The following is a 27,229-nucleotide window of genomic DNA, read 5'->3' on the forward strand; positions in this document are numbered from 1 at the left end:
TATGAGAGAGAAAGAGAGAGAGAGAGAGAGAGAGAGAGAGAGAGAGAGAGAGAGAGGGAGAATTGATGAATTTTTTTTTTTTTAAATGGTTTTGTAATGAGAAATAAGTTGTATTGAATACTATTAACAAATTCAGAACAATCAAACAAACAAAAAAAAAAAAAGACAGGCTTATAAAACTTATAAAATCGCCAAATGTACTATCATGCTACAGCTAAAAGGTACATAAATATTTACACCCATTTGCTCCATCCCCTTCCCGTTCGATCATCTTCTCATCCATGGCCACCATGTGTCTTGTGCTACTTTTGACATTTGGCGCCAGTGTGTTTAGACTAACGTCATAAATAAAGGATTGTCACCAAAATTCATGCAACTAAGCAGAGGTGTCAAAAAAATGATAAAAGGCATTTTTTTTTCACGAACTACCACTTAACAGACAATGACAGACATGACAAAAACAACGGAACATTTATGAAAAAATCCGCGGAAGATTATCATCACTGGTCCCCACTAAATTAAACAAATGAATTATTTATTTTTTTTTTTTTGGGGGGGGGGGGGGGGGGGGGGGGGGGCAAAATCTCGAAAAATGTGCAAAAATTTGCAAAAAAAATTGCAAATTTTGCGGCCGCAATGCAAATCAGCTATTTTTTGCGGTCGCAACGCGGCCGCAATCGATGCAAAAAAACTGCCATGACAGTATAGTGCATAAAAATACATAGTAATCAAGGACAACTATACTGAGAGGACCTACGAAATAGTTAGTCATCTCTCTGTTTGTTTAGTAATTTATTTATGTTTTTATGGGGGGGGGGGGGGGGGGGGGGTTGTTGACTGAAGAAGGGTTTTGAGCCTGAACTTTCCGTGTTTGGTATTTTGTTCTTTTTAGAAGCTTATGTATTCATTTTTATTTTTAAAAAAATATTTACAGTCCACAGCTTCTAGCAGCTTAGTATCAATTTGACTTGTCATAATCTTCAAAAGGTTTTAACTATTTCGGTCACTCCAACATAACATCTCTTTGACACAACGGGACACAAATATAAAACGCAAAACTTACGAGCCACCAACAATTATTTCTTTATACGTTTTTACCTGTGGAGTAAATTGCAACCATGAACTTAGATGATGATAATGACGACGACGACGATGATGATGATGATGATGATGATGATGATGGTGGTGGTTGTGGTGGTCGTCGTAGTGGTGTTGGTGGTGGTGGTGGCGGCGGCGACGGTGGTGATGGTGATATATGCAACCAATAAGGCGCTTTATAAAAACCTCATTAGATAACATAATAGCTTTTATATTTAGTCGACGACGACGATGATGTTGATGAATGAGATTATTGCAATCCCCACCATCATCGAGTTGCACCGTGGGCGTAAAAGGGGACGAAAAGTTACATATAAGGTTGCACCCTCTTAAGCTTTGAGATTTTATCTAATGCAATATCTATTAAACGATATTGCATTTTTTTTTCGGACAGAGACAACGCTGTTAACGACCAGGTACTCATTTTACAATTGAGTACGGTGATAGAATGGGAGTAAAGAGCCTTTTTCAAGGACTCAACTATCCGCCGAGCAAGGCTCAAGCCCAGGACCTTCCGATCTGAAGGCGAGTGTCATAAATAGACCTTTATTCAGTGAGCAAGGTCTACATACCACAAGACCACATGGCCGCACCTTCTCCTCCCTGGCCTGAAACTCTGCCAAAATTATATCACGATGCACTGCGATCACGAAAAAAAAAAAAGATGAAGAGGTATTCATAGTACAATCAATGGAAACAATAAAACAAAAATATTTATTTGGTGCCGCTTTGAGCACTACTAAAGACAAATCATTTTAACCCATCTGTCGTTTTCCCAAGATTTTAGAGTTTCTACTGACCGGTGGACGGTCTATTAACCAGTGACTGACGACCAAAAATAAACAAAGATGGAGGGATGCTCCGCTGTTGAAAAGGAGCTTGAAAAACTCCTAGAGAAATATGATTCTTTCCAATCTAAAGGACAACAACTTCTAGACGAATCTATAGCAGCCTTACAAACATTCAGTAATGATATTTCTCAAAGTGAGTATGGGCTTATATGACAAAATTCCAAGTTATTGGCGAGTACAGTACAGTGAACGCGACAAAGGAGCTGCTGCCAAACTTCTAATTCTTAATATAACAAACTAAGAAGAAATTGACAAAGAGAATAAACAGGGGCCATTGGCTCTCCAATTTCGATTTGCCTAAATAGTTATGGCAGTTTTCGTTTGCTTACACTAACATCAGATTTTTTGTTCTCCATGCTGTTTTCTTCCAATCATATTAATAATTAACTGACTGACTATTTTCACCGTACGGGATACTAACTGTGACGTTTGTGCCTCTGCATCCAGACCATTAGAATTCGACCCGAAATCATTTTCTTCATGCGTGCAGACCAGTTAAAAAAAAAAAGAAAAAGTTTGCCGAGAACAAGGGAGCCCTCCCAAAAGCTCCTCGTTATAGCATTTCTTTCAATTTGTATTTTCACTTTGGACCTTTTGTCAGACGTTTATTTATTCAATTTGTCATCATATAGAAAAAACCTTGATAGATTTGTGAAAGTTAAAAATTTCCTAATTTGACCATTGTTTTGATTCTCGGCCGCCATTTTGATTTGTGAGGTATTGAAAGGCAGTCAAAGCAGTCCTAGGGTTGATTTTTTTTTTTCTATTCGGGGTAGTTAAGAGTTCGTTTGTTTTTCCTATTAGGGGTGGTTAAAGGTACTAGAGTTGTATTTTTTTCTTAGGAGCAAATATTTGGCATGATGAGCTTTCGGAAGGCCTCCCAAAGCTATAATAATACAGGCGGGATGGCGAATTCAGAATTGGTTACAGTTACCGATGAAGCTTTGCAATTTCGTGGTGGCGAGATAGGGTCTCGACCCCGCAACCTTTCTGGTACAACAACAACACCTAGCCTTGGAGGGCGTGGCTCTTCTGTATGAGTATGAGCTATTCACAACTCGAGAAATAGTGATTTCAATTTCTATGTCTATCTTGAGCCGCTACCCTCGATTTCTTGAGGTCATGGATTCAACACAGACAAATGCCGCGAAGTTTGTTAGCTACCAAGATACCATTATCACCGTACGGTGAAAATAGTGTGTCAGGCTATTTTCACCGTACGGTGAAAATCGTCCACCAAGATATTACCGTACCGTGAAAATGGTCGCCCCCACTATTAACACTGTATAGTGAATATAGCCTTCCACACCATTATTACCGTACGGTGAAAATAGTGTGTCAGGCTATTTTCACCGCACGATGAAAATCGTCCACCAAGATATTACCGTACGGTGAAAAAAGTTTCCCACACTATTATCACCGTAAGCTGAAAATCGTCCACCAAAATATTACGGGACGGTGAAAAGTCTACCACACTATTATCACCGTACGGTGAAAATCGTCCACCAAGATATTACCGTACGGTAAAAATAGTCTCCCACACTATTATCACCAAGATATTTCCTTACGGTGAAAATAGTCGCCCCCACTATTATCACCGTACACTGAATATAGCCGTCCACACCATTATCACCGTACAGTGAAGATAGTGTGTCAGGCTATTTTCACCGTATGATGAAAATCGTCTCCCACACTATTATTATCACCGTACGATGAATATCACCATTATAATGAATATAGTCTCCCGCACTATAATCACCGTACACTGAATATAGCCTTCCACACCATTATCACCGTACAGTGAAGATAGTGTGTCAGGCTATTTTCACCGTACGGTGAAAATCGTCCACCAAGATATTACCGTACGATGAAAAAAGGCTCCTACTCCTACACTATTATCAGCGTATGGTAAAAATCGTCCACCAAGATATTACTGTACGGTGATAGGTCTCCCACACTATTATCACCGTAGGCTGAAAATCGTAGACCAAATTATTAGGGGACGATGTAGCACGCCAGAATTACTCCTAGAGTTAAAGTGGCGGCCGCGAGACTGACTCTAGAGTGTGCCTCGCGTACGCCAATTTAACTCTTAGAGTCTTTTTTTGGTAGAGTCATTCTCGCGTGGTACAACTGTGAAAAAAGTCTCCCACACTATTATCACCATGCGATGAAAATCGTCCACATAGATATTGCTCGTACGGTGAAAAAAGTCTCCCACACTATTATCACTGTACGGTAAAAATTGTCCACCAAAATATTACGGGACGATGGAAAAAAAAAGTCTCCCACACTATTATCACCGTATGGTGAAAATCGTCCACCAAGATATTACCGTACGGTGAAAAAAGTCTCCCACACTATTATCATCACACGCTGAAAATCGTCCACCATAATATTACGGGATGGTGAAAAAAGTCTCCCACACTATCATCACCGTACGGTGAAAACCGTCCACCAAGATATTTCCGTACGGTGAAAATAGTCTCCTACACACAGTCAGGCTATTATCACCGTACGTTGAAAATAGCCTGACAGACTTCCTAATATTAATATAGGAGGATAGGTATAAGCCGGTGTAGACCGCATTCTTAAATATCTAAATTAATAATATTAGTATATAATTAATAATAATAATAATAATAATAATAATAATAATAATAATAATAATAATAATAATAATAATAATAATAATAAGGGAGACCTTCCTAAAGCTCCTACACCCCCAGTATTCTTTTCTTTTTTGTTTTTTATAATGTGCGGGTGTTTGGGAGGGGGGAAACTTTTTTTCTATGATATTCTATCTAGATAGTTCTCTAGTAGGGGGTTTGAGAGGGGGGAAGACTTTTTTTTAAAAAAGTCCTTCCCCCCCCCTCCTCCCAAACCCCCAACTAGAACATTATATAAAAAAAAGAATACTCGGGATGTTAGAGCTTTCGGAAGGCCTCCCAATAATAATAATAATAATAGTACTACCTCTTCTCTACTATTGGTATCATATGTCGTTAATGTAAGAGCTAATTACAAATAGTCTAGTAATAGTAATGGAAGTGTCAATTGCCAAGGAGTGAGTCCTTGGTAGTTAACGGTTCGTCAACTGCCAAGGAGTCAAATTGGAACTCTTCAGCTGCATGCGATGATTTTAGTCGAGCCTTGATTGGCACGGATTCGAATCTCGAATCCCGTCACTTTCTTCCAATCATTCATTCCTTGTCAATAGTTGTGGAAAGGACCGAGACCACACACTCAATGGCATTTGTTTTTAATTTTTATAAGACTTTTCATGAATTCCAGGATGATTTAAAATCATATCAAAACAAAAATGACTGTTGTTTTTGGATTCAATGGAAAAAAGAAAACAGGACGAAGTGACAAATTCCTGCAATGCCAAGTCCTAGATTTAAAAAAAATAATTCCTTTGTTTTGAAGGAAATTATAGGTCTACAGCACACAGAAACAATTCACGTAAAATATTTTTGCAACTAGATCAATCCTTGGCACTTAATCGTAACTAGCTAGTAGACGATTTATGAACTACCAAGGTCCGTAACAAAAAGAGGAAATATGGGGTGAGAGAGAGAGAGAGATAGAGAGAGAGAGAGAGAGAGAGAGAGAGAGAGAGAGAGAGAGAGAGAGAGAGAGAGAGAGAGAGAGAGAGAGAAGGAAATGACAGAGAAACACGCACAGAGAGGTAAAAATGGCACACAAAGAGAAAAGGTAATATAACACATAGTAAGAGAGAGAGAGAAAGGAGAATATGACAGAGAGAGAGAAGAGAAAATGACAGAGACAGACAATGAAAAAGAAGAGAAAATGACAGAGAGAAGAGAAAATGAGAGTATTCATTAATATTAATATTAATAACATCACTCCGTGGCAATGCATCACTTTGTGACTCTAACGTTACTCCGTTAAAAGTACACATGCGTAGTTGATGAACTGACACAGTCCTTGGCAATTGACGATTTGACAATTGTCAAGGTCCTTGGCAATTGACACTACCAATAGTAATAGGTTCTAAAAACCTTTAAATTATTGCTCTGTGTAACTGTTATGCATAGATACAATTTATCAACTATATAAATAGTATGTCAGTTAATTGATAAAATAATAATATTGAGAATTAAATATCTAATACATAAATAAGTGTAATATTGAATACTTGTAGTATAATTAACTCTATTTACATTCATTTGGCATGTCCAACTTGTACATTCGAGAGTTTCAAATAATTGATATACAAAATACACTAATATTAATATCCAACATGATATTTGACTTTGATGAATAATGTAAGCTCTTTATCAGTGGCATTCTTAAAATTATTAATTGAATTAGAATTGTTTGCCTCAAACTTTAGATTATTCCAAATTGTCACAGTCCTTTGAATTTCGATTAGATTATTTTTCCTAATGGACGAATTACATCTTTCAACGAATATCTTAAACTTATCTCCCCTAGTGTTTGTAACATACGAATAATTTTTAAAAAATCATTATAATCTATATTGTAAAAACCATGCACAAGTCTTTATAATAAGATCACCTCTCATTCTACGGTAACAGACTCACTTAAATAAGGGACTCCAAATACTATTTCCATACTCTAGACAAGGTCTTATGACAGACCTATAAAGTTGGACAAACGCTTTTAAATCAGGATAGCTAAAGCTTCTGAATATAATTCTTACAAGCTACAAGCTTGTTTGGTTTTTTTATACAATCACATTTATATGTTCATCAAAACACAATTTATTATCAAAGATGATCCCCAGGTTCCCTCTGAGCATGTAGTTGGTGTTATAGTCATATTATTTCACCAATTGTAATAGGAGAATAAAGGATTAGACCTACCAATTTGCAGCACTCTGCATTTAGTAATATTAAAATAAAACTGCTGAGCAGAATAATTTTACAGAAGTTTTGACTAGCAATCAAGTTACCACATTGGATTTTTTGTATTCTTTTTTAAAATGTAGGCAGGTCCACAATAGGCAGGGGTGTTGTAAGAGTGCTAGTTACAAAATGGCTTCTTAACAAGCGACTTGTATTTTATGAAATGAAAATTTGACTTTGATTTCTTATGGACTACTGCTGAAGTATATGAAATTTTGAGGCCCCTTGAGCATAATATCTCTCTGAAAATACGATACACTTGAGCATGGTTTCCTTGAATTCCTAGGACTTGCAAAAAAGTTAGAAGAAACCATGTCTTTATGCATGATATGCTACAAGGGGTTGGAGAAGGGATGGCTGCATTGTTTTTGGGGTTTACACCACGTGTAACAGTTATAGGCCATCATCAGTGCTAGTAAAAATAATTTTGAAAAAATGATAAATAAACAGGTCTTCTATTTCAACAAATATTACTCTTTTTCAGGACCAGATGATAATGTAGTTCCTCAAAGTGTCTTGGATGGCATCTCTAGTAGTATTGCACAATCAAAAGCTGCTGTCAACAAAGTGAGCAGTGTTCATAAGGATCTCCATGGTTCTGTATCCAAACTTGGAAAGGCCATTGATCGGGTAGAGTATTCATTTTACTTGATTAATCTAAACAATTTTACAACTTGTTCAAGTTTGAAGAGCACAATACAGTGCAGTCCGGATATATGGACATTGCACCAAAGTCCCGATTTTTAAATTTTTTTTCCTATATAATCTTAGGAAATAAAGATCTCATACACCGATGCACATTTTATTAGAAGGCACTTGTATCGACATTGGGCTTTTACCAATGAATATATTAATTGATCTGTGGCAAATGAAAACCATATAATATTGCCATTGATATCCAGCAGTAAGGGAAAATTAACTTAACTTGCCTTTTAATCAATGTCTGCCACAAAGTTCAGAACGAGGAAACTTGTTTCAAAGGCTCAATGACATCCATCCAAAATCAGCATAAATTAAACTGTTGAAGTAAGTGTAGAAGTCTAATAGAGCCTGATTCTTGTAATGAAGATGTAGAAACTTCTCTACCAACAGAGGCAAAGCCGCAATGGCAGCAATCGAGACTCTGCACAGCTTTGCCCGAAACATGCCATGTTTGATGTTATCATTCAAACTGAAGTCAGAATTAATATGAGGACATCTGAGTCAACAGAAGCAGATCTATCTTTTATTTCTTCAAATTCAATGAGTGAAAACCATTAATATCCTTGTCTTTTTCAATATGATCCCTTTTTATAGTCCCCGAATAATCCGCAAAGAAATTGATGTTGCCTTGTAAATTTATAGTTGTCATTGATTTCCTTTTAGTTTTCCTTTAGTTTTTACTCTTCTAACAAGACATTCATATCATTCTTCTGCTGTCCCAGTGATGTCAATATATTCGTCTATATATATATATATATATATATATATATATGTGTGTGTGTGTGTGTGTGTGTGTGTGTGTGTGTGTGTGTGTGTGTTTGCTTACTTTAAGGGTACAATATAAGACTACTGTACTGTTTTTATTTATCATCACTATTGTAAGTTGTTACATCTGGTTTTTGCCTCCCCAAATTAATAAACTGCAGGGAGAGGAAAGACCAAAATAAAACAACAAAAACCTGAAACCATAAATAATTTTACGCATTGGGTATGACACAAGATTTAATTCCCTTTCTCTAGTTTTATGCCATTTTGATCTGATAACCCATTCATTTGTAACTTATAAACATGTTTGTTCCCACAGAATTTTACATCAGACTTTAGCAGTGTCTTAACCGAAGGGGCTTTTGATGGACCTTCCCAACAAAGGTTGCTGAATGAAGTCATTTGTGAGCATTTTTTGAGGCAAGGAATGCTAGACATTGCTGAGACATTGAATGAGGTAAACTAATCATTTATGAAAGAAAGACATTTTAAAAACTATTTTACAAATCCCATTGGAAAACTTATCTTTAGGGTCTATATTGAAAAAGACTGAAATAACTCCAATGTCAGCCACAGTGGATTAGTTCAAGTTGAGTCATGATTACGTTTCTCACTCTCCCGAATAATAAAAAAGAGTAGATACCCAAATCTTTCCCCCAAGTGCAGTATTAGTATTAAGTAGTATTCAAGAGAGTTTGTAAAAAAAAAAATGGATGTATTTCTAACAATTTTATGTAGTATACAGTGCAAAACGACAATCTTGATTACGGAAATCTAGAACACATCTCGATTCCCTGTTTTAATCCCTCTATTTTCATAGTACTGGCAACACAAAAATTTGAACTCTATCAGGGGTGAACACGGATATCTCGAACAAATTGGACCTTCTTTTTTGCTTTCGTCGATAAAATTCTTTTACTTACATTTCTATTGAATGGAAATGAAAACTGTCATCACTCTTTATTGGCGTTACTGTGCTAGTAAATGTGTTTTCCCATATGTGTATGTAGCATATGTGTGTATCAGTGTGCATGTGTGTGGAGGGGGGGGGGGTGTGCGAAGTATGTTTGGCCAGTGTCATGTGACGCTTCACCCTATCTAATGTGTACCAGTATCAGTGGGAGACTAACAAGGCAGTGATGACATAGGCTGTTACTGTTATGTATTAAAATTTGAAAAAAGTGTTTAGGGATGGGGAAGATGGGGTGAGAAGAGAGGCGATAGAGAGAGATAAGTGAGAATGCCAGTGATTAGGTACCGGATTTTTAAATAAATATGTCAGGTGCTGAGAGTGTAATCAACAATGCAAAGTACTGGCTTTGTCTTCTTATTATATGACACCTAAAGGGGAACATTATTCCACCTGTTATTGAAGGAAACAAGATGCAATAAATGCTGCACCTCATTATGATGATGCATAACTGGAACTCCACCTCTCCCACACACTTCATATTCTTTGTAAAATACTCAACATGGAGATCTTGAAAATACAGAAGTCTTAAACAAATAGGCCCAGTCCCGACTTGATCAAGATTTCCGAGCTGCACGATACATAGTAATTATGATACATTATTCATACCCTTAATTTTTATCTCAATCAAAGGAACTGTAAATACCATCTTTGCCTTCTCCATCTAGATAATGTAATGAATGAATGTCTCTATGCTGTCTCTATGGACGCTTGCCATTAATGTGTGTGTTACTTCGAATGTGTCAGTTTGTTTCTGGTATCCAGTTTCTAATGAAAAAGTGAAAATGGAGAGGCTTCAAATGGGAACAATACAGACAATGCATGTTTCGAGTGCAAATCCTTCATCCGCACAACAATAAACTTTTTGTTAGTATTTTCACGATCACAGGCTTCAGACAGCCGCTACCATTCTCTAGTATCCATAAATCTCTGTCCAGTGCAAGTGTTTTTAGCTTTTGAATGTCATCATGTGTGTTAAGGTGATGAGGCAATTGGATGTTTCCTTGTGTTGTTGAAATCAGTTCTTCAGTTGTTTCTAAATATATTTGATATTTTTTTAGATCTTGATTCAATGTTGTTGGAAATGAAGTTGGTCTACTTGGTGTATTTGGCTCCTTGTTTGAAGTAAGTATCCATCGAGGTTTGTGCTGGAATATTTTCATCTCATCTGAGCACTTGTCCGAACAGTTTCCATCTTTGTTTCTTTATTCACGTACTGACTGGTTGTACTCTGCATCTGTCATATATATCCTCATTACTGATTTTGTCTGCTAATGTACCCCAATTGTATGCGATGAAGGGAGTCCAGGGTGTCTAAATTCTGTTTTGTAAGACCCCACGTACATAAGAATTGGCAGCACTAGCTCTTCGTAAAGGCGTATTCTTTTATTTTCATTAATGATATTCGTCCTGTTCCAAACATTGTGTAGTTCTCTGAATGCAGTTTGAGCTAGCATTTTTCTTTGTTTGATGTCTTCATTCTCATTAATCAAGTTTCTGAGTTTTCTTACACTTTTCCATTCCACTTGTTTCTTGTTAACAACTGTAATTTCTGTTTTGGATTCGTTGACCTTAAAATTCCAATGTCACAGAGTAATTGATATTATGGTATGTGCTGCTTCGCCAGGTCTGCTGTATCAAATATGATATCAACATTGTCTGCGTAGATCAGTTCGCAGATAAGGATTTGAGGAGTCAGGAGTTTTTGTCTTATTTCTTTTAGTGCTGTTTCAAATATACAGTAAAAAGAATAGGGCTCAGACTGTCTCCTTGGGGAGTTCCCAGAAATGTTCATAGTGAAACTGTTTCCGCACCAGATGTAAACGTAAATGTTGTGTTTGCAAGCAGTGATCTTATTGGTCGGATGTGATCTTTGTTGAGAAGCTTTGTTCTGCAGATTGTTTCAAAGGCAGAGCACATGTCAATGCCCAATGTAGTGCTCTTCTTTGCAATTTTCAGTTCTGGCTTTCAACCACCTATGAGCCCATACAATCATAATAGTAATTTATTTCACGCATCTAAAATTATACTCGCATGAACCAGCCTCTTCCGAAAGATGTAATTTCGCAGTGACTTGGGTTTAATTTATTTTTTTAATGTGAACTCAATATTCAGGTCCAGGTTTACTTGTCATAAAAGTTATCAGATTTTAAATTAATTTTCACCAGGATGCAAGTCTGGAACTTTCCCATGAAAAGAAAGAGCCCTTTCTAGAATTACACAGCATACTGGAAGCTTTGCAACAGCGGAACCTCAGTCCAGCAATTGAGTATGTTTTTATGATTTTACTCTCGACTCTTAATTCATTTCTTTATCTAAAACATTTTTCTTCTTCTTTTACTTCCTAATATAAATCAAACTGAATAGTAATGTCATTGCTGCATATATAAAAGAAAAGAAAATATTGTACTTTCCTGATAGTATAGTCTGTCGTGCATCTTTAAAGGTTTCAATGTTTTTCAAAAGCTTGATAAGAGCTGTTAGATTTAATCATGTGAATAATATTGCCATTTTAGCCTTAGCCAATAGGCCTAACGAGGTAATGGTCTTAACTGTTCACATTGCATTATTATTATTATTATTATTATTATTATTATTATTATTATTATTATTATTATTATTATTATTATTGCATTCCTGTTTGCTTTTTCTTTTAAAAGTTATTATTATGACTTGGCCTCCAAACTGCATCTGAAATTAACTTTGTTCACCAAAGTTAGGAAAAACACTGGTCTTAAAACTGTTCCTTGAGATACTCCTGATCTTACCAATATTTTGCTTGATTGTTTCATTAATTGTAAATATTTGGGTCCTATTTAAAAAAAGATAGATTAATTTAAGTTAGTGCCTGTCCTGAAATCCGGCACATTTTAAGTTTTATTAAATGTTCTTCATGGTCTACTTGGTAAAACATTTAGAGAAATCCAGAAAAGTGCTGAGTCAATTTGGCCCCTGACATTTAACTATTGTTTTAGTCAATTACTGTTTGTTATCAACTTGAACTTGCAGCTCCTTTTTTTGGATAGTGTTGAGTATTTTGTAGCATTCTAGATGATCCATAAAATAACTATTTTATGGTAAAATTGATAAAGTTTGCACGTTCTTATTTAGCTCATTTAAAGATTTAGATAATTTTGGATGATCATTCTATTTTTAGATGGGCATCAAGAAATAGAGATCATCTGAACAAAAGAAAATCACCGCTTGAGTTCAAGTTACACCGTCTTAGATTTATTGAGCTCATTAGGATGGGATCCTTGAAACAGGAAGTGCTGGAATATGCCAGAAATTTAGCTCCCTTTGCCAGCATGCACCCAAAAGGTTTGAGCTGTTTATTTTCTTCTATCTAAATTATTGTTTTTATTATTTGTAAATAGAAATTATTTTCAAATCACTCGATGTCACATGGAAGTATCAGACCTGCCGTTCATACCGATTTTTACGGGCAAAAATTCTGATATACCGATATACAGATTTTACCACTTGCCATACTGATTTTTAAAAGTGATGTTTTTAAAAAAAAATGTTATATTAAAAAAACAAAGTCTGCAAAAATGACCCGGACCATGAAGACCTTTGTGTTGAACCCAAACCTCTCTTGACCCAACCTTTGACCTGTAACCTCCACGAGATCTTGTATTTCGAGACAAAGACAATAAATCCTGTCTTATCAATACACGTAAATAAAGACAAAAATCGCGATTCTTTCCACAGGCTGTCCAGCATGGCTGTAAGGTCGTAAAAAAAAAGGTGTAATTTTGACATCTTTGTCTTTAAGGTCGTAAATGGTTGTAAATTTGTATCTATGGACATTTAAAAAGTCGTAAATTTGGTGAAGATTCCAAGAATTAAAAATAAAAATCATAAAAAATTTTAATCTGAGAGGACAAAATTGCGAATGAAAAAATGATGTTTTATCAAGTTCATTTTGAGAAACAGGTGAACGTCACACTCGTGATATACATGATGTACAGGCATTGGTAATCAGTTATTGCCATTTATGCACCCCACCAACATAGGGAGTCTTCTGATCCAGTCTGAGGTGCACTGACCCATACATATGGAACAAACACAAGACTATAACATTGCTCACATCCAATTCGACACCCCCGTTCCCCCGAGCAAACACCTATTTTCGTTGACTTCTACCCTTTCAATACCTGACCGTTTCCCATTAAAGATTTGACCATCACACAACAACTCCCCCATTCCAATCACTCACGAGGGACTCCTTCATCTCTCTTTATTTTGCTACTACTACTACTACTACTACTACTACTACTACTACTACTACTACTACTACTACTACTACTACTACTACTACTACTACTGCTACAACTATTACTATTACTTCTACTACTATTATTGCTATTACTACTACTATGTTGGTGAGGAAGAGCAAAGCAAAGCAGCGGGCTTGTATGCCTAAGGATTTGCTCTGACTTTCTGCAACTCAAAACCAAGATGATATCTCGAAATATGCGCTGTTTCTCTTTTTGGAGGAGCTTGTACATATGTAAAAAGTGTCATTAGTTTCTTGTAAACAGTGTGTTTGGTATTAATAGAGTTATTGTGTAGTTTAATTTGGGAATAATAAAGACTGTTTCGTATATGTATGAATAGTCAATATTTATTCTTTATTGCTGATGTCACCATCTGTCACTGAGAGTCACTGGTAAGTCAATATATGTTACATAACACTATACTGATTTTTTTCCATAGATACTGATTTTTTTCACATTTTCATACTGATTTTATTATTGCCTGAGTGGCAAATCTGAAGTATACCGTTTTTTTGTTTTTAAAATATAAGATCATGTATTTTTATTTTGTTCACAAGGTGGAACACATCCGGCCCAAAAAAAAATGATTCAGGTTTATCTACCTTATAGTATACAGAATTAATGACTTTTCAACCAGTTTGAATACCTTGCAATGACTTTCATTTCACTTGTAATAATATTTTCTAGATCATATTATGCTTTAATAAAAACTATTTGGATCTTTTATCCACAGACATGCAACAGTTAATGGGATCCTTGTTATACCTGCATAAAGGGGTAGAAAAATCCTCTTACAGTTTTCTCTTTGATGATACTAGTTGGAATGAAATTTGCGAGATTTTCATGAAGGATGCTTGTGGATTGTTAGGACTGTCAGTAGAAAGCCCTTTGAGTGTTGGGTGAGTTTTGATGTGTGTATGCAAGCCTGCTTAATATTAATATAGGAAATTCATTGAACCACAATTTTTCGTCTTCAAATGAGCACTGCATAATCATCTATAATAAATAAAAACTCTAAAAATGGGAAGTTCGTGACAGACCACCTATTTGGAGAACTTGAAGTGTTATTTGATGTTAAATTTTAAACAATTAAAAATAAAATAGATTTTTAAAAAAAAAGAAAAGATAGTTACAGCTTATATCTTTATTTTTTTCTCATTGAAAAATATGAATTTTTAATGATTTTATATAGACAGGTCAGATTTATGTGAACTTAATCTTAAATAGCAGGCAATGCTGACAACCTTGAAAAGCACTTCCCGTTAAAACTGAACCAGTCATAAATGGCCAATACAAGTAAAGAATATGGGCTTTACAGTCTGTTTGCAACATGGAAAATGATAACAATTCTTTACTCTTTTGAAACCATAGGATCAATGCTGGTTGTAAAGCTTTGCCACCATTGCTTTCCATTCGTCAAGTTATGCAGTCCAAACAAGTTGCTGGTGTTTGGTCATCAAAAGAGGAACTCCCAGTAAGTTGTCTTTATGATTAGTTGGGGAATTTATTGCTATTATTTTTTATTTTTGTTATACAAGTGGATACAGTTTGTTGGTCTCCTCTTAGGCAAACATTTCTTTTGGGCAAGTGCATGGAGTGGTTAAAAGGTGGGAGGGGGGGTGAGAGTTCTCCCAAAATTTATCATTTGTGATTGGCTTGGCCTAAATCCCTTTTTTATATCTCGTATGATATGTAACTGATATGCAACACTCCAAATGAAAGACTTGTGATGAATTGAAGAAAAAATGGATAATTGATGGGTTTGTATAAATTTCTTACAAGAATTCTACGTGACATCTTATGTGGCTTGAGATTGATTGGTTGATTTCAATTGATTAATTTTATTCATTTATTTACATTCCTTTCATTTCAGGTGGAAATAGACTTAGGCCAGGACTATCAGTTCCACTCCATTTTCGCCTGTCCCATTTTGAAGCAGCAGAGCACCGAACAGAACCCTCCAATGAAACTCACTTGTGGTCATGTCATATCAAAAGACGCCCTACACAAGCTGGTAGTAGGCAGCAGTAACAGGTAATGATAATAGTAATCCATTCATTTAGCTATTCTACAATGGTTTGTCACACTCTTATTAGGGCGTGGATTAAAGGTCATTATTTATCTTCTTCTTCTTCCAGTGTCATCTCATGGGTTGAGGTCGACTTGAAATGACACGCCAATCTTCCCTGTTGACGGCTTGCTGACTGCATTCGGCTGCCGACAATCCTGTCCATGTCCTCACATCATCTATCCAAGTTCTTGCTGGCCTGCCTCTTCCTCTTTTCCCCTCAACTCTACCCTCAAGAATGTCCTTGTTGACAGTTTGATGGCGTCTTAGGTGTCCAAAATACCTTAGTTTTCTTGTTTTTATTACTTTCATTAGGGTTTTCTAGGGTCGGTCTGATATCAAGGATGTCACAGACTTCTTGATTTATTTTCTTATTTGTTTCATTATTTATAGAAACAAAAAAACAAAAAAAGACACACTCACAAAAGAAAAATTTAATAAATAAATAAATAACTACAGGAAAGGATTTCTATTGGAATTCTAGAGTTCTTCCTTTTAAAAGAAAAAATTAACAGATTTCTCCCAGGACTGTGCTATATTCAAAGAGTCTTGTTCAACATTATTCTTTTGAGATTACACAACTATCAATCATTTACATGTCAAAACCTTCACAGTGTAGGTCGACATTATACAGCAGATGCAATCACTTTTACACATATTGATAAAATGAATGTCTGATAAATTAAAAAACAAAGGCGATACAACAGAGCCAAATTGAATAACAGAGAGGAAGATGGGAATGAGCTTCAGAGACTCCATTGTAAAGTACGAATAGAACTTAAAAAAGAACATGACAAATATGTAAAAATATGCTTGACACCAGAGGATAGTCCAAATGGCAAAATTACAGATTCCGGAGATACATCCGTTCTAGGCATAAAGATGCTTCCAGTATACAAGTCCTTCAAACCCCTGATGGCTCAGATATGACAGACACAGAAGGAAAATGCAATATATTGAACAAACAGTATGAAAGAGTTTGAAGAGCCCTCAATGCCAAACATAGATAAAAGCAACATACCATCTATGCCAAGGATCAACATATCCACATACGGCATACAAAAGCAGCTGCAACATCAAAAACCCATCCCAAGGCAGCAGGGCCATACCTCATACCAACTAGAATACTCAAAGAATGTGCTGATGAAATTGCCCCATTCCTTCGTACAATTTTCAAAGAATCCCTGAACAAAGGAACAGTACATACAGACTGGAAGCATGTCCTTATAACCCCAGTCTACAAAGAAGGGCAAACGAAACCTAGCTTCAAATTATAGACCTGTATCTCTAACTTCAGTCATTTGCAAGATATTAGAACATATTATATTCCATTCTATCATGGAACACTACAACAAACAACATACTAGTTATCCACCAGCACGGCTTCAGGAAAAAACGGTCATGACTTGACTTGACTTAGATGCCTTTCGCGTCTCGACCGAAAGATCGGGTCGCCTTGGCTGTTTCCAGTATTTTCTGTGTGAGGTGTCTCCAATATTGCCGGTCCTCTGCTAGGGTTCTCAGATTTTCAAGGTCCCCTGCCGTTATGAGACTAATGCTTTGTCCAAGTGTTGTGAGGTTTTTGTTTAGGATCACGGGGAGTGTTGTGATCGGTCTTCCTCTGAAAAGGTTCCCGTGTTTTTGGAAGTATCCCGACATGGCTTGGTTTGCTGGTATGTTTTTGTCCCTGCGTAGTATGTGACCGAAAAGTTGCCATCGTGGTTGTAAAATGTCAAGGGAGATTGGTCTTTCTTTTGTGATCTTATAGAGTGATTCATTTGAGATCTTTTTGGGGTATTTGATGTCCAGTACCCTTCTTAGCTGTGTGCGATGGAAGGCATCCAGATGTTCTTCTTCGGATTTTGTCAACGCCCAAGTGCCGCAGTTATACAGAAGTACCGGTTTTACAAGAGCATGGTACAGTTTCAGTTTGGTTTTTCTCTTTATTTTGTCACCTCTAATCCATACATTGGTGAGTTTACTGAGTGCGGCGTTTGATAGCTGTTTTCTTCTTTGTACATCCTCGGTGTCTCTCTATGGAAAATAAAGCAAAACAGTAATCCAAACAATGAATGGAAAGAGACGCAAGCGGCAATGAAATATGCGGGGGAAGAAAGTGCAGGCTCTATTATTACAACTAAGAACAAACCAAATCGAACGCCTAACATCGCTATTAACGATATATCGCGGCAACAAAAAGAACTTAGGATCAGGATACAAAACACGAAAGACTCGGAAGAAATAATAAACCTGAAAACGGAACGAAACAAAATACTGCATTCAATCCGATCACTTACAATAAAACACAGAAACGAGGAATTAGACAAAAAAGTGGAAGACATAGAAAAGTCCAAAAATAACGCATCGTCTATGTTCAAAGCGACGAAATCTCTGAACCGAAAACCATTCGAGAACCCAAAACTACAGGATAAATTTGGCAAACAGACAACAAATCCCAACGATATCCTTGACATTGTAACTGACCACTTCCAGCAGAAATTTCACAAACAAGTCTCACAAATATCGCCCTTCTCAGGAAACCCTAGAGACCTAAACAACCGCATCACAACAACTGAAGTTAGAAATAGCATAAAGTGCCTAAACAATAACAGATCCCCAGGCGAAGATGAAATTCCCGCTGAACTGCTGAAATGCGGTACCCTCTCCCTGGATCTGAGCATTGCAAACATAATGAACAAAACATTCTCAACACACAAAGACTGGGACATAAACAGCGGTGTCCTAATTACAATACAAAAACCAGGAAAAACGAAAGGACCCGTAAACAACCTGCGCCCAATAACATTACTGAATACCATAAGAAAAACACTGTCAACTATTGTCCTCAACAGAATTAGACCGAAAATAGAAAATTATCTATCACATAGCCAAAGCGGGTTTCGCCAAGACCGAAGCACATTGGACGTTGTATGGACACATAAATGGTTGGCAGCAAAGGCACTCAAAGAAAACATATCCATAACAATAACCGGAATTGATATGTCCGCAGCCTTTGATACGATCGACAGAGGAAAACTTTTGGAGATATTAACAGAAATAGTAGACGAAGACGAGCTCCGAATAATCCGATTTCTCCTCAGCAACACAAAGATACAACCAAGGATATACGGGCCACAAAACAGACGCAGTTCGAAAGTAACATCGGGACCCCCAAGGAGATAGTCTGAGCCCGATTCTGTTCACAATATACTTAGAACACGCTCTGAAAGAAGTTCGAAAAGTCATTCCAAAACCAACGACTCATATTGAGAATGCAATCCCTAGAGAAATCGCCTATGCAGATGATGTCGATTTTATTGGATCAACACCAGCAAATATAGACATCATACAAAATACCCTCATGAAATATAACCTCCAAGTCAATGCCAATAAAACCGAATTTACAACAATATCGAGGAACAAAGAGGAATGGAAAAGAACAAAGAAAGTCGGCTCACTAATTGGAGACACCGAGGATGTACAAAACGGTCATACGAGACACAATTAATCAATACAATAAAAGAAATTGTAAGATAGAAATTGCAAGATCATTAGACAACAAAAAACAAAAAACAAATTGATCTCCTGGTACTAGACTTCTCCAAAGCTTTTCACACTGCCTCACAAACTATTACTGTTAAAACTCGAGCAAAGCAGAATTCGTATATTGGCGGTACTGAAGCAAATCAGAGAATATGGAACAACAACCGTTAAAGCTTTTACTTTGGTTCAAGGACTGGCTTTGCCATCAAACACAACAAGATGTCAATGACAGAATCTTAAACAAAAAATGTAATGTTTTATCAGGAATCCCACAAGGAACAGTATTTGGGCCTTTATGCTTTTTGATATTCATAAATGACCTTTGAAACAAATTATCTCCACAAACAAGGCTTAAACTATTTGCAGATGATAACCTTCTTTACAGGACAATAGATAGTAGCGCACCTGAACTCCAGAAAGATATTGATTCCCTCCAGACATGGTCAGATACATGGCAGCTGAAGTTCCATCCATCAAAATGCAATGTCATGTCAATATCAAACAAGAAAGAGCCTTATACTCAATTAAACAATGCATGATCATCCTTTACAACATGTCAACTCCATAAAATACCCTGGAGTCCATCTCATTAGGAAACTAAAGTGGCAAACCCATGTTGAACATATCGCAGCAAAGGCAAGTAGGATGCTGGGTTTTCTCAAAAGGAACACAAACCAATGCCCATGAAAAATTAAAGCCCGGGCATACACATCGTTTATCAGGCCAATACTAGAATATGCTGTGTGTGACTCCTACACAAAAAAAGGATATAGACAACATTGAAAAAGCACAAAGAGCAGCTTCAAGATTTGCAACTGGATGCAAATTCAGAGACCCGGGTTTTATCATTTCCTTCTGTCACTTAAATGAAAACCAGTGCAAGGTATCCCGTATTGTTACCTTACACAAACCATCAAGGACCCAAACCCACCCATCATCATCCCAAGCTGCATAAAAAGCAAATCAGATAGATACGCTACGCATAGATACATCACAATACATACAACCATTTAAAAGAACAGACACATAAAAACACAGCTTTTTTCCCACGAACTATAAATGACTGGAATGTCCTGCCACCAGACATAATGGACGTCGAATGCTTGGAAACTTTCAAAGAACTTTGAATTCTCTAGCTTGTCAAAGTAATCTGTGACTGTTTCCTGTTTTGATTGGACTGTATTGTAACTAAACATTTACATTTGCAGTGATGGGCCCATGGGGTCTTTTGCAAATACAAACCATTGAAAGACAACATTACGGGTGGTCTAAATTACATAGACATAAAGTTGTTTTGTAGAGAGCTTTTTTTAGTTTAAAAAATCATTTTGTCTGCTGGGTAAGCCTGTCATTTTGGGAAAATGCTGAAAATGCTCGGTAAGGAGAGAGTTAATATACTTATTAAAACAATTGTGATAGTGAACTTTCTATCCTTTTTTAAGATTCATTTTTTAGCATCTGGTTTACTGTGACATGAAATCAAATTGTGATGAGGCCAAATGATGCTTGCTGGCTTTGCTTTGAACACTATGGGCACATAAGCTATTTACTATTTGTCTTTCTGTCTCTCAATTTATGAGCACATAATGTTAATATTTCTGTATTCCATTGTTGGAAATCTCTTAATACAATGTATTAATAATATAAGCTTTTAGGTTTTTATATAGCGCAATATCCACTAAATGTGCCCAAAGCGCTTTACAAGGGGTCCATGGCCAACAGCAACACTTAACATGTAGGACGAGACATGACGCCTGTTAGGCAATATTACAATTTTTTGGACATAGACAACGCTGTTAATGGCCAGGTACTCATTTTACACCTGAGTACGGTGAGAGAATGTGAGTAAAGAGCCTTTTCCAAGGACTCAACTATGTGCCGAGCGAGGCTTGAACCCAGACCTTCCGACCCGAAAGTGAGTGTCATACCACTAGACCACATAGCCACAGAATGCAACATTGAAATCTCAAATATGTCTATCGATCCTTCCCTGCAATGTTTGATACTATCATTACTCTCAGCTAAATGGTTGCAATTTCACTGTCCTTCATTAAGGAAGATACACCATTATTTTATGCAAGAGACATTAAGCAATGGGTTTGTAGGCACTAATCAATATGGTCGACATTGAATCCTCAAAATTATGGATATTAACAGAATTAACATGTTTGTGCCTTTCCTTGTGGTATTGTAGCATGACATTTTCTATTTCAATATTTTCCCATTCTTTTTTGTTGTTATTGTAATTGGACTTTTGATTTCTTTAATTTTAGGCAGTGATGTTTTTGTTTGTGCTTAACATCAATAGAGTTGCTTTTTGTTTTTTAATCATCACCTGTTCAATAATACTTTTTTTAATATATGAAAATTGTTATCACCTACGTTTAACTTACAAGGAAATAATTTTAATGCATGAATCAAGCCTGGCACTGAATTTTTATCTTTAGTTGCTTATTAGTTTATTTTGATTTAACCTTTTGTTTACAGTTGAGAACGGATATATCGACATCGTCGGGACAGCGGTAAAGTGTCAATACGAGTGTGATGTCGATATATCAGTGTCATTCCAAAAAATGAAAGAGAAACAAATGAGAAAATGCCAAAAAATATCAAGGGACGTCAATCTTGATGGTTAAGTGACCTTTAAAAGGGCCGATTTTGAAATTTATGATGGTTCACTTTTTTTTACTAAGATTGTGTAACATTGTGTGTGGGTTTATTTTTTGGTGTTTTTTGGGTTTTTTTTATAGTTAGTTTTGTTTTTATTTTTTTTTTCAATTGGGGGGAGGGTAAGAAGTTTCTCATTTTTTGACACTCAGTCTCGGTTCCACACTGGGATTGGCCGGGCAGCTTGCAAAGACAGGTGGACAGTCTCGTACTTAGTGGGTGATATGGGAAGTGTTTCTTGACAGCCAAGAATATTGAATCTCGAATTCCCGTTACTGGTATCAGTACCGAGAAATGATGGCATGGCCCTGGACTAGATTTGACCGCTGACGTCATGATTCTGATCAACGACGATTCACGGGATATCATTGCACGATAATCTCGGTTTTTCTTTGACTGTTATTTTACAGCACAGCAGAATATCTCTGCATTTTATTGACTGTTGTGCTTTACTTCATTGCAGGATATCTTGACCGTATATAAATTGTATTTTTTATTTTTTTAGACAAATTATTGTCGTTATCAATGGTTCGCATGTCAATATCGTCTTGTGGTAACATTTTTGTCGATATAGGCGATCTATCACTATCAGTGTTTATAATCTTCCGCGGATCCCTGGGATTTTGCCATTTTCTCAGACGCACTGGCATCAGATATCAAAATTGAGAAAAGGCAATTGATGGTCGAAAAGGAAGGGGGTTGGGGAGAGTCTGGATTTTATTTGTAAGTAGGTCAAGAGTGGTTATAGGTTATAGTTATAGGTCCGTTTAAAAAGTTGATTATTATAACTTCCCCCTAAGTAGAAAAAAAAGCCCCATCAGTGAAACTACTCTCTCTCCCTCCCTCTCTCTCTCTCTCTCTCTCTCTCTCTCTCTCTCTCTCTCTCTCTCTCTCTCTCTCTCTCTCTCTCTCTCTCTCTCTCTCTCTCTCTCTCTCTCTCTCTCTCTCTCTCTCTCTCTTTTTTTTTTTTATTCCTCTTTTTTTTTCTCTCTCCCTCTTTTTCACTCTTTCTTTGTCCCCCTCCCTCTCTCTTTCTGTTTCTCTCTTTCTATCTTTCCCTTATACATATATCTCTCTCAACCATTCTTCTATCAATCTTCATGTTAACTTTATAAACGTCATCTAGTTAGTGAGAGATGAAATTAATCTGTTACAATTATAAGGGGTGCTCAACTTAGTTTACTCTTTTTACCTTTGTTTTTACAATGTTTTACAATTTTAATTTATCAAAGATACGTGAGTCTTATTTGTAAGATCCGTAACCACTGGGCCACAGTAACAAAGATGATAGAAGTAATAGCAAATACTTTCAGGCCTTTTGACGCAAAGTTAATTTTAAATCTCTTGAATAGAAGGTCATTTTTAAAAAATCGTTTTAAGGAAAGGAAATTTCATTAAAGATTTGCATAAAGTAAGTTATATCTCTACTATTAAGAATAGACATAAACTAGAAGTAATAATATGATATTTTATGTTATGATATTTTTTTTTAGTTTGACCGATGGGCTGATACATTTTCCTCCTTTTTGACAAATTGCCATTATCATCACCAATCTATATTTACCAATGTTATATAGCGAGAGAAAAAACATGGGACTTTGACGTCATGTCGATATACGCGTGATGTCGATATATCCGCTCTGCACTGTATTTTGGAGCCTTAAGTCGGAATGTATGATTTTGCTTTGAATGAATGACTGTTTTCATTTTTTTCTCCCCTTTTTCACTTTTTTCGTTTGCCCCAGATTCAAATGCCCGTATTGTCCATTGCACACAGTAACAACAGAGGCCAAGCAGATTTATTTTGGTTGAAATGCATTTTTTTGAAATTCTCTTTTTTGTCACCAGATTCAAATGTCCTTATTGTCCTATGGAGATGATTACTACAGAGACCAGACAGATTTATTTTTAGCGTTCTACTTGTTCATACTTTCAAGTGCTTGTAGCTCGTTTGATTTCTTTGATATAATCATGATATTTTACTTACGTATATTGTTCATTATTTTGTCTTTGATTTAGAGAAAAAAAAATCAGTATTGATTAGGGGAAGGGGACCTTGACCTTGTAATTCAATGTAATAGTACTGAAATTAAAAATGGCAATACACCTTCTGACAAGCTGGTGTAATTATTTTTTCTCTGCTAGGGATGGGTGCAGAAGGTGGGGTAATTTTCTGTTGATTTTGTATCCTTCGTTGTTCATTAACAAGAGTTTGTAGTTCGTTTAATTTCATTGATGTAACATTTTACTTGAAATAATATTTATATTAATTTGAGAAGAGTGAGAAAAAAAATAGTATTGGACGTGATTGGGGGGGGGGGGGGGGGGTGGGTCTTGAACTTTTAATGATTTGGATGGAACAGTACAGACATTAAAAATGGCCATAGACGATCTTCCTGCTTATACACATTTTTTTTTCTTTTGCCATGGCTTGGGAATTGAGAGGTGATTTTTAGATATTAAAAAAAAATATCTCCATCAACCATTATTCATTAACTCATTAACATGTGTTCGCAGTTTGATTCATTTCTTTGATAGTATGGTGTCTTATTTAAAATATGTATTCTTTTTTTTTTCTTATTTTCTTTTTCTTCTTTTGTCATTGGAATGGGATGATATTCAATCAAAATTAGACCATATGCGTTCTGATAATCTGATGTTATTTTTTTATTTATGCTGGGGAGGGAGGAGATGGGAGATAGAACGAATGTTTGTAATGTTTTATTTTCAAATTTAATTATAAATATTTTGTTTACTTCTAAACCATTGTCTCATACAGAAAAATTCATACAAACATGTTTGCAAATTAAATTCGCCAATTTGTCACTTTTCCTCTTTTTTTTTTTCATCCAGCTGCATCCTATCAATATGAAGCTATTCATTCTTGATTATTTTGTATTATCTTTTTTTCTTTAAAGATGATCGTGAATTTTCTCTTATTCTTTCTGTATTTGTTTAAATAATGACTGAGATAAATGTCTTTTTTATTATATTGCTTAATGTCACAATTCCATTTGTACATATTTCATTGCCATATTTAGGAAATCTGTATAGACTTGAAAAGAGAACTGATTGATGCAATTGAGATAATTGTCTTATAAGATCTGGAGCCTTTTGTCACCATATAGGTTACATTTCAACTGGTTGTCAAAATATTGTCAAGCTATCCTAAGGCAAGCAGAATTAGTCAGCTGATTTATGAAGCTTAAGGAAAGAAAATGAATGATTTTAGTTCATAACAGGAAATAGAAGTCATTGTCATGGCTAGGTTCTTATTAAGTTGTTTGCAGTTTTTGAAAGCCATTTTCTTTTCAACTTCTATACACACCTTGCTTTCTCGTGTCTAAGTCTCTACTATATGAATATAAGATGAAATTCTGTGCAATTTGATAACATTTTCATTTTCAATGTAATTTTTGTGGGGTGTATAAATATATTTGTAATGGAAAATGATAACTTAAATGTAAATAAAGAAATTATCTATGGAAAATCGTCCGTGTCTTTATTTTATATAGATCTCTTTTTAGAATTTTCAGCCCAATATCTGCCTGCTGACGTTATGATATACTGGCATGGTAGTTTTTTGCATCACGTGCGGCCATGACGCGACACAAAAATAATGCAAAAAATCCTTGAGTCTGCAGCTCTTTACATTTTTTTTTGTGCAAATTTTCGAGATTTTATAAGAGTGTGAGAGTAGCTTCCGTCAATTGTGCAGGCCTATTTGTTTTTGGAATGGATTTTTTGCACTGTAACAAGTGGGAAATGAACCTGGGTGCACTGGGACTATAGGATATAATAACCAGTGGAGAGCAAACCCAGGACTTTGAGATGTGAACATCGGTGGGGAGTAAACCTGTACCCACTTTTTAGATAGATACCCAGAACACTCAAGTGGATTGCAGCCAGGAGTGAATCCGAACTATGTAGGGTGGACATTAGTAGGGAGTGAATATGGGATTGCTACATAAGTGAGAAGTAAATCTGGGACTATGGATGTTGAAACCTACGGAGAGTAAAACCAGGACTGTGAGATATGGACACCTGAGAAGAGTAAACTTGTATTTTTGGGATAAGGACACCAGTGAAAAGTGAATCTGGGACTATGGGAGGTGGACATCACTGGGAGTGATTATGGAACCACAGAATATGGACGCCAGTGGGAAGTGAACCTGGAACTGTGGGAGGTGGTTACTCGTGGGGAATGAACCCGGGACTATGGGAGGTGAACACCAGTGTTGTGCTTCGAACAAATGTTCGATCACCATTAGCTGTTGTTACTCAAGGTTGACCTGTCCGTCTTTGATCCCTCGCATTCCATTTTATTGTTAACTTTGCGATAATAGAATAGCAGTTAGCTCTAACAGTGAATATGGCAAAGTAGACGGACTCTCTCTTTGAGGCCCAGTTTCTGCATGTTTTTGAGGGAGTAAAAGAATTAAAACCAAAGTAATTACAAAATAATTCCCTGGGTGTGGTTCCTAACCTCCCATAGTGGGCAGGGGGGAACATACTGTGTCTTCTGTCCCCTTATATCTGTTTTCCAACATGCTTTCTGTCTTTGTCTTGGAATGAGATTACTTGGTTTTGTCCTGGCCCTGGCCGGAGTCCTAGCTGGGAGGGAAACAGTCAAATGCATAGTTATTGTTTTGGAGGTGATTTTTTTTTCCTTGTAAATCATCTCTCTGTTATGTATTATTATATTTTTATTTTGAATTTATAATGTAAGCATTTGAGTGTATTCCTCTTTGTTGGATTTTGTGCTTGTGTCCGGATGAGACTTATAGGTGATCTCAAACTAAGTACACTGATGGTATGCTCTTGGAATCTACATCTGATCCCTATTTGTTCCCAGTTCCCCTTTGTCTTACTTTTTCTTGGGTGCTTTAATTGTAATTCTAGAACTTTTTACTATCCCATTTTCTTCCTTTTTACTGGCGCTGATATGACCTAAATGTGTTGCAAGCGCCGTAAAACCCTTAAAAACAAAAACAAACAAAATAATTCCACAAAGATAACATTTTTTGTTTAAAACCACAGATAACTAGTAAACATTAGAAGACAACATGGTGAGTTTCAATCAGGGCATGTTGGTGAGAAAGGGTTCCATTTCGAGAATTTAAGAACTTGCGTTTTCACGATTGTCCCTGTAACATTTTTTATAATTCTTTCTTTGCGTCATTTCCGATGTCGAAATATCAAGTTGTCTTACAACTCCCATAGTGGCAGGGAGATACATACTGTGTCTTCTATCCCCCTATGTCTGTTTTCCCACATGCTTTCTGTCTTTGTCTTGGAATGAGATTACTTGGTTTTGTCCTGGCCCCGGCTGGGAGAGAAAGAGTCAAATGTATAGTTAGTTTTGGGAGATGATATTTTTTTCCTTG

The 27,229-nt window shown here is 36.2% G+C and overlaps 1 protein-coding gene across 2 annotated transcripts; it reads left to right on the forward strand.

Annotated features, from left to right (window-relative positions):
• Nucleotides 1-1,885: 1,885 nt before the first annotated feature.
• Nucleotides 1,886-25,332, forward strand: LOC144965964 (E3 ubiquitin-protein ligase RMND5A-like). Of its 2 annotated transcripts, none has more exons than XM_078901879.1 (9): nt 1,886-2,082; nt 7,329-7,474; nt 8,631-8,768; nt 11,450-11,550; nt 12,439-12,602; nt 14,298-14,463; nt 14,936-15,038; nt 15,438-15,598; nt 23,588-25,332. In XM_078901879.1, the coding sequence occupies exons 1-9, from the start codon at nt 1,947-1,949 to the stop codon at nt 23,652-23,654; spliced, it is 1,182 nt and encodes a 393-aa protein (XP_078758005.1). In that variant the 5' UTR covers nt 1,886-1,946; the 3' UTR covers nt 23,655-25,332. The 2 variants fall into 2 exon arrangements, with proteins under 2 accessions (XP_078758005.1, XP_078758006.1); XM_078901880.1 differs by having other exon boundaries at nt 23,691-25,332.
• The last annotated feature ends 1,897 nt before the right edge of the window (nt 25,333-27,229 follow it).

The sequence above is a fragment of the Berghia stephanieae genome, chromosome 2 (genome assembly GCF_034508935.2).
Source record: "Berghia stephanieae isolate SIO BIC M18660-M18661 chromosome 2, UCSD_Bste_1.3, whole genome shotgun sequence".
Classification (NCBI taxonomy): Eukaryota; Metazoa; Mollusca; class Gastropoda; order Nudibranchia; family Aeolidiidae; genus Berghia; species Berghia stephanieae.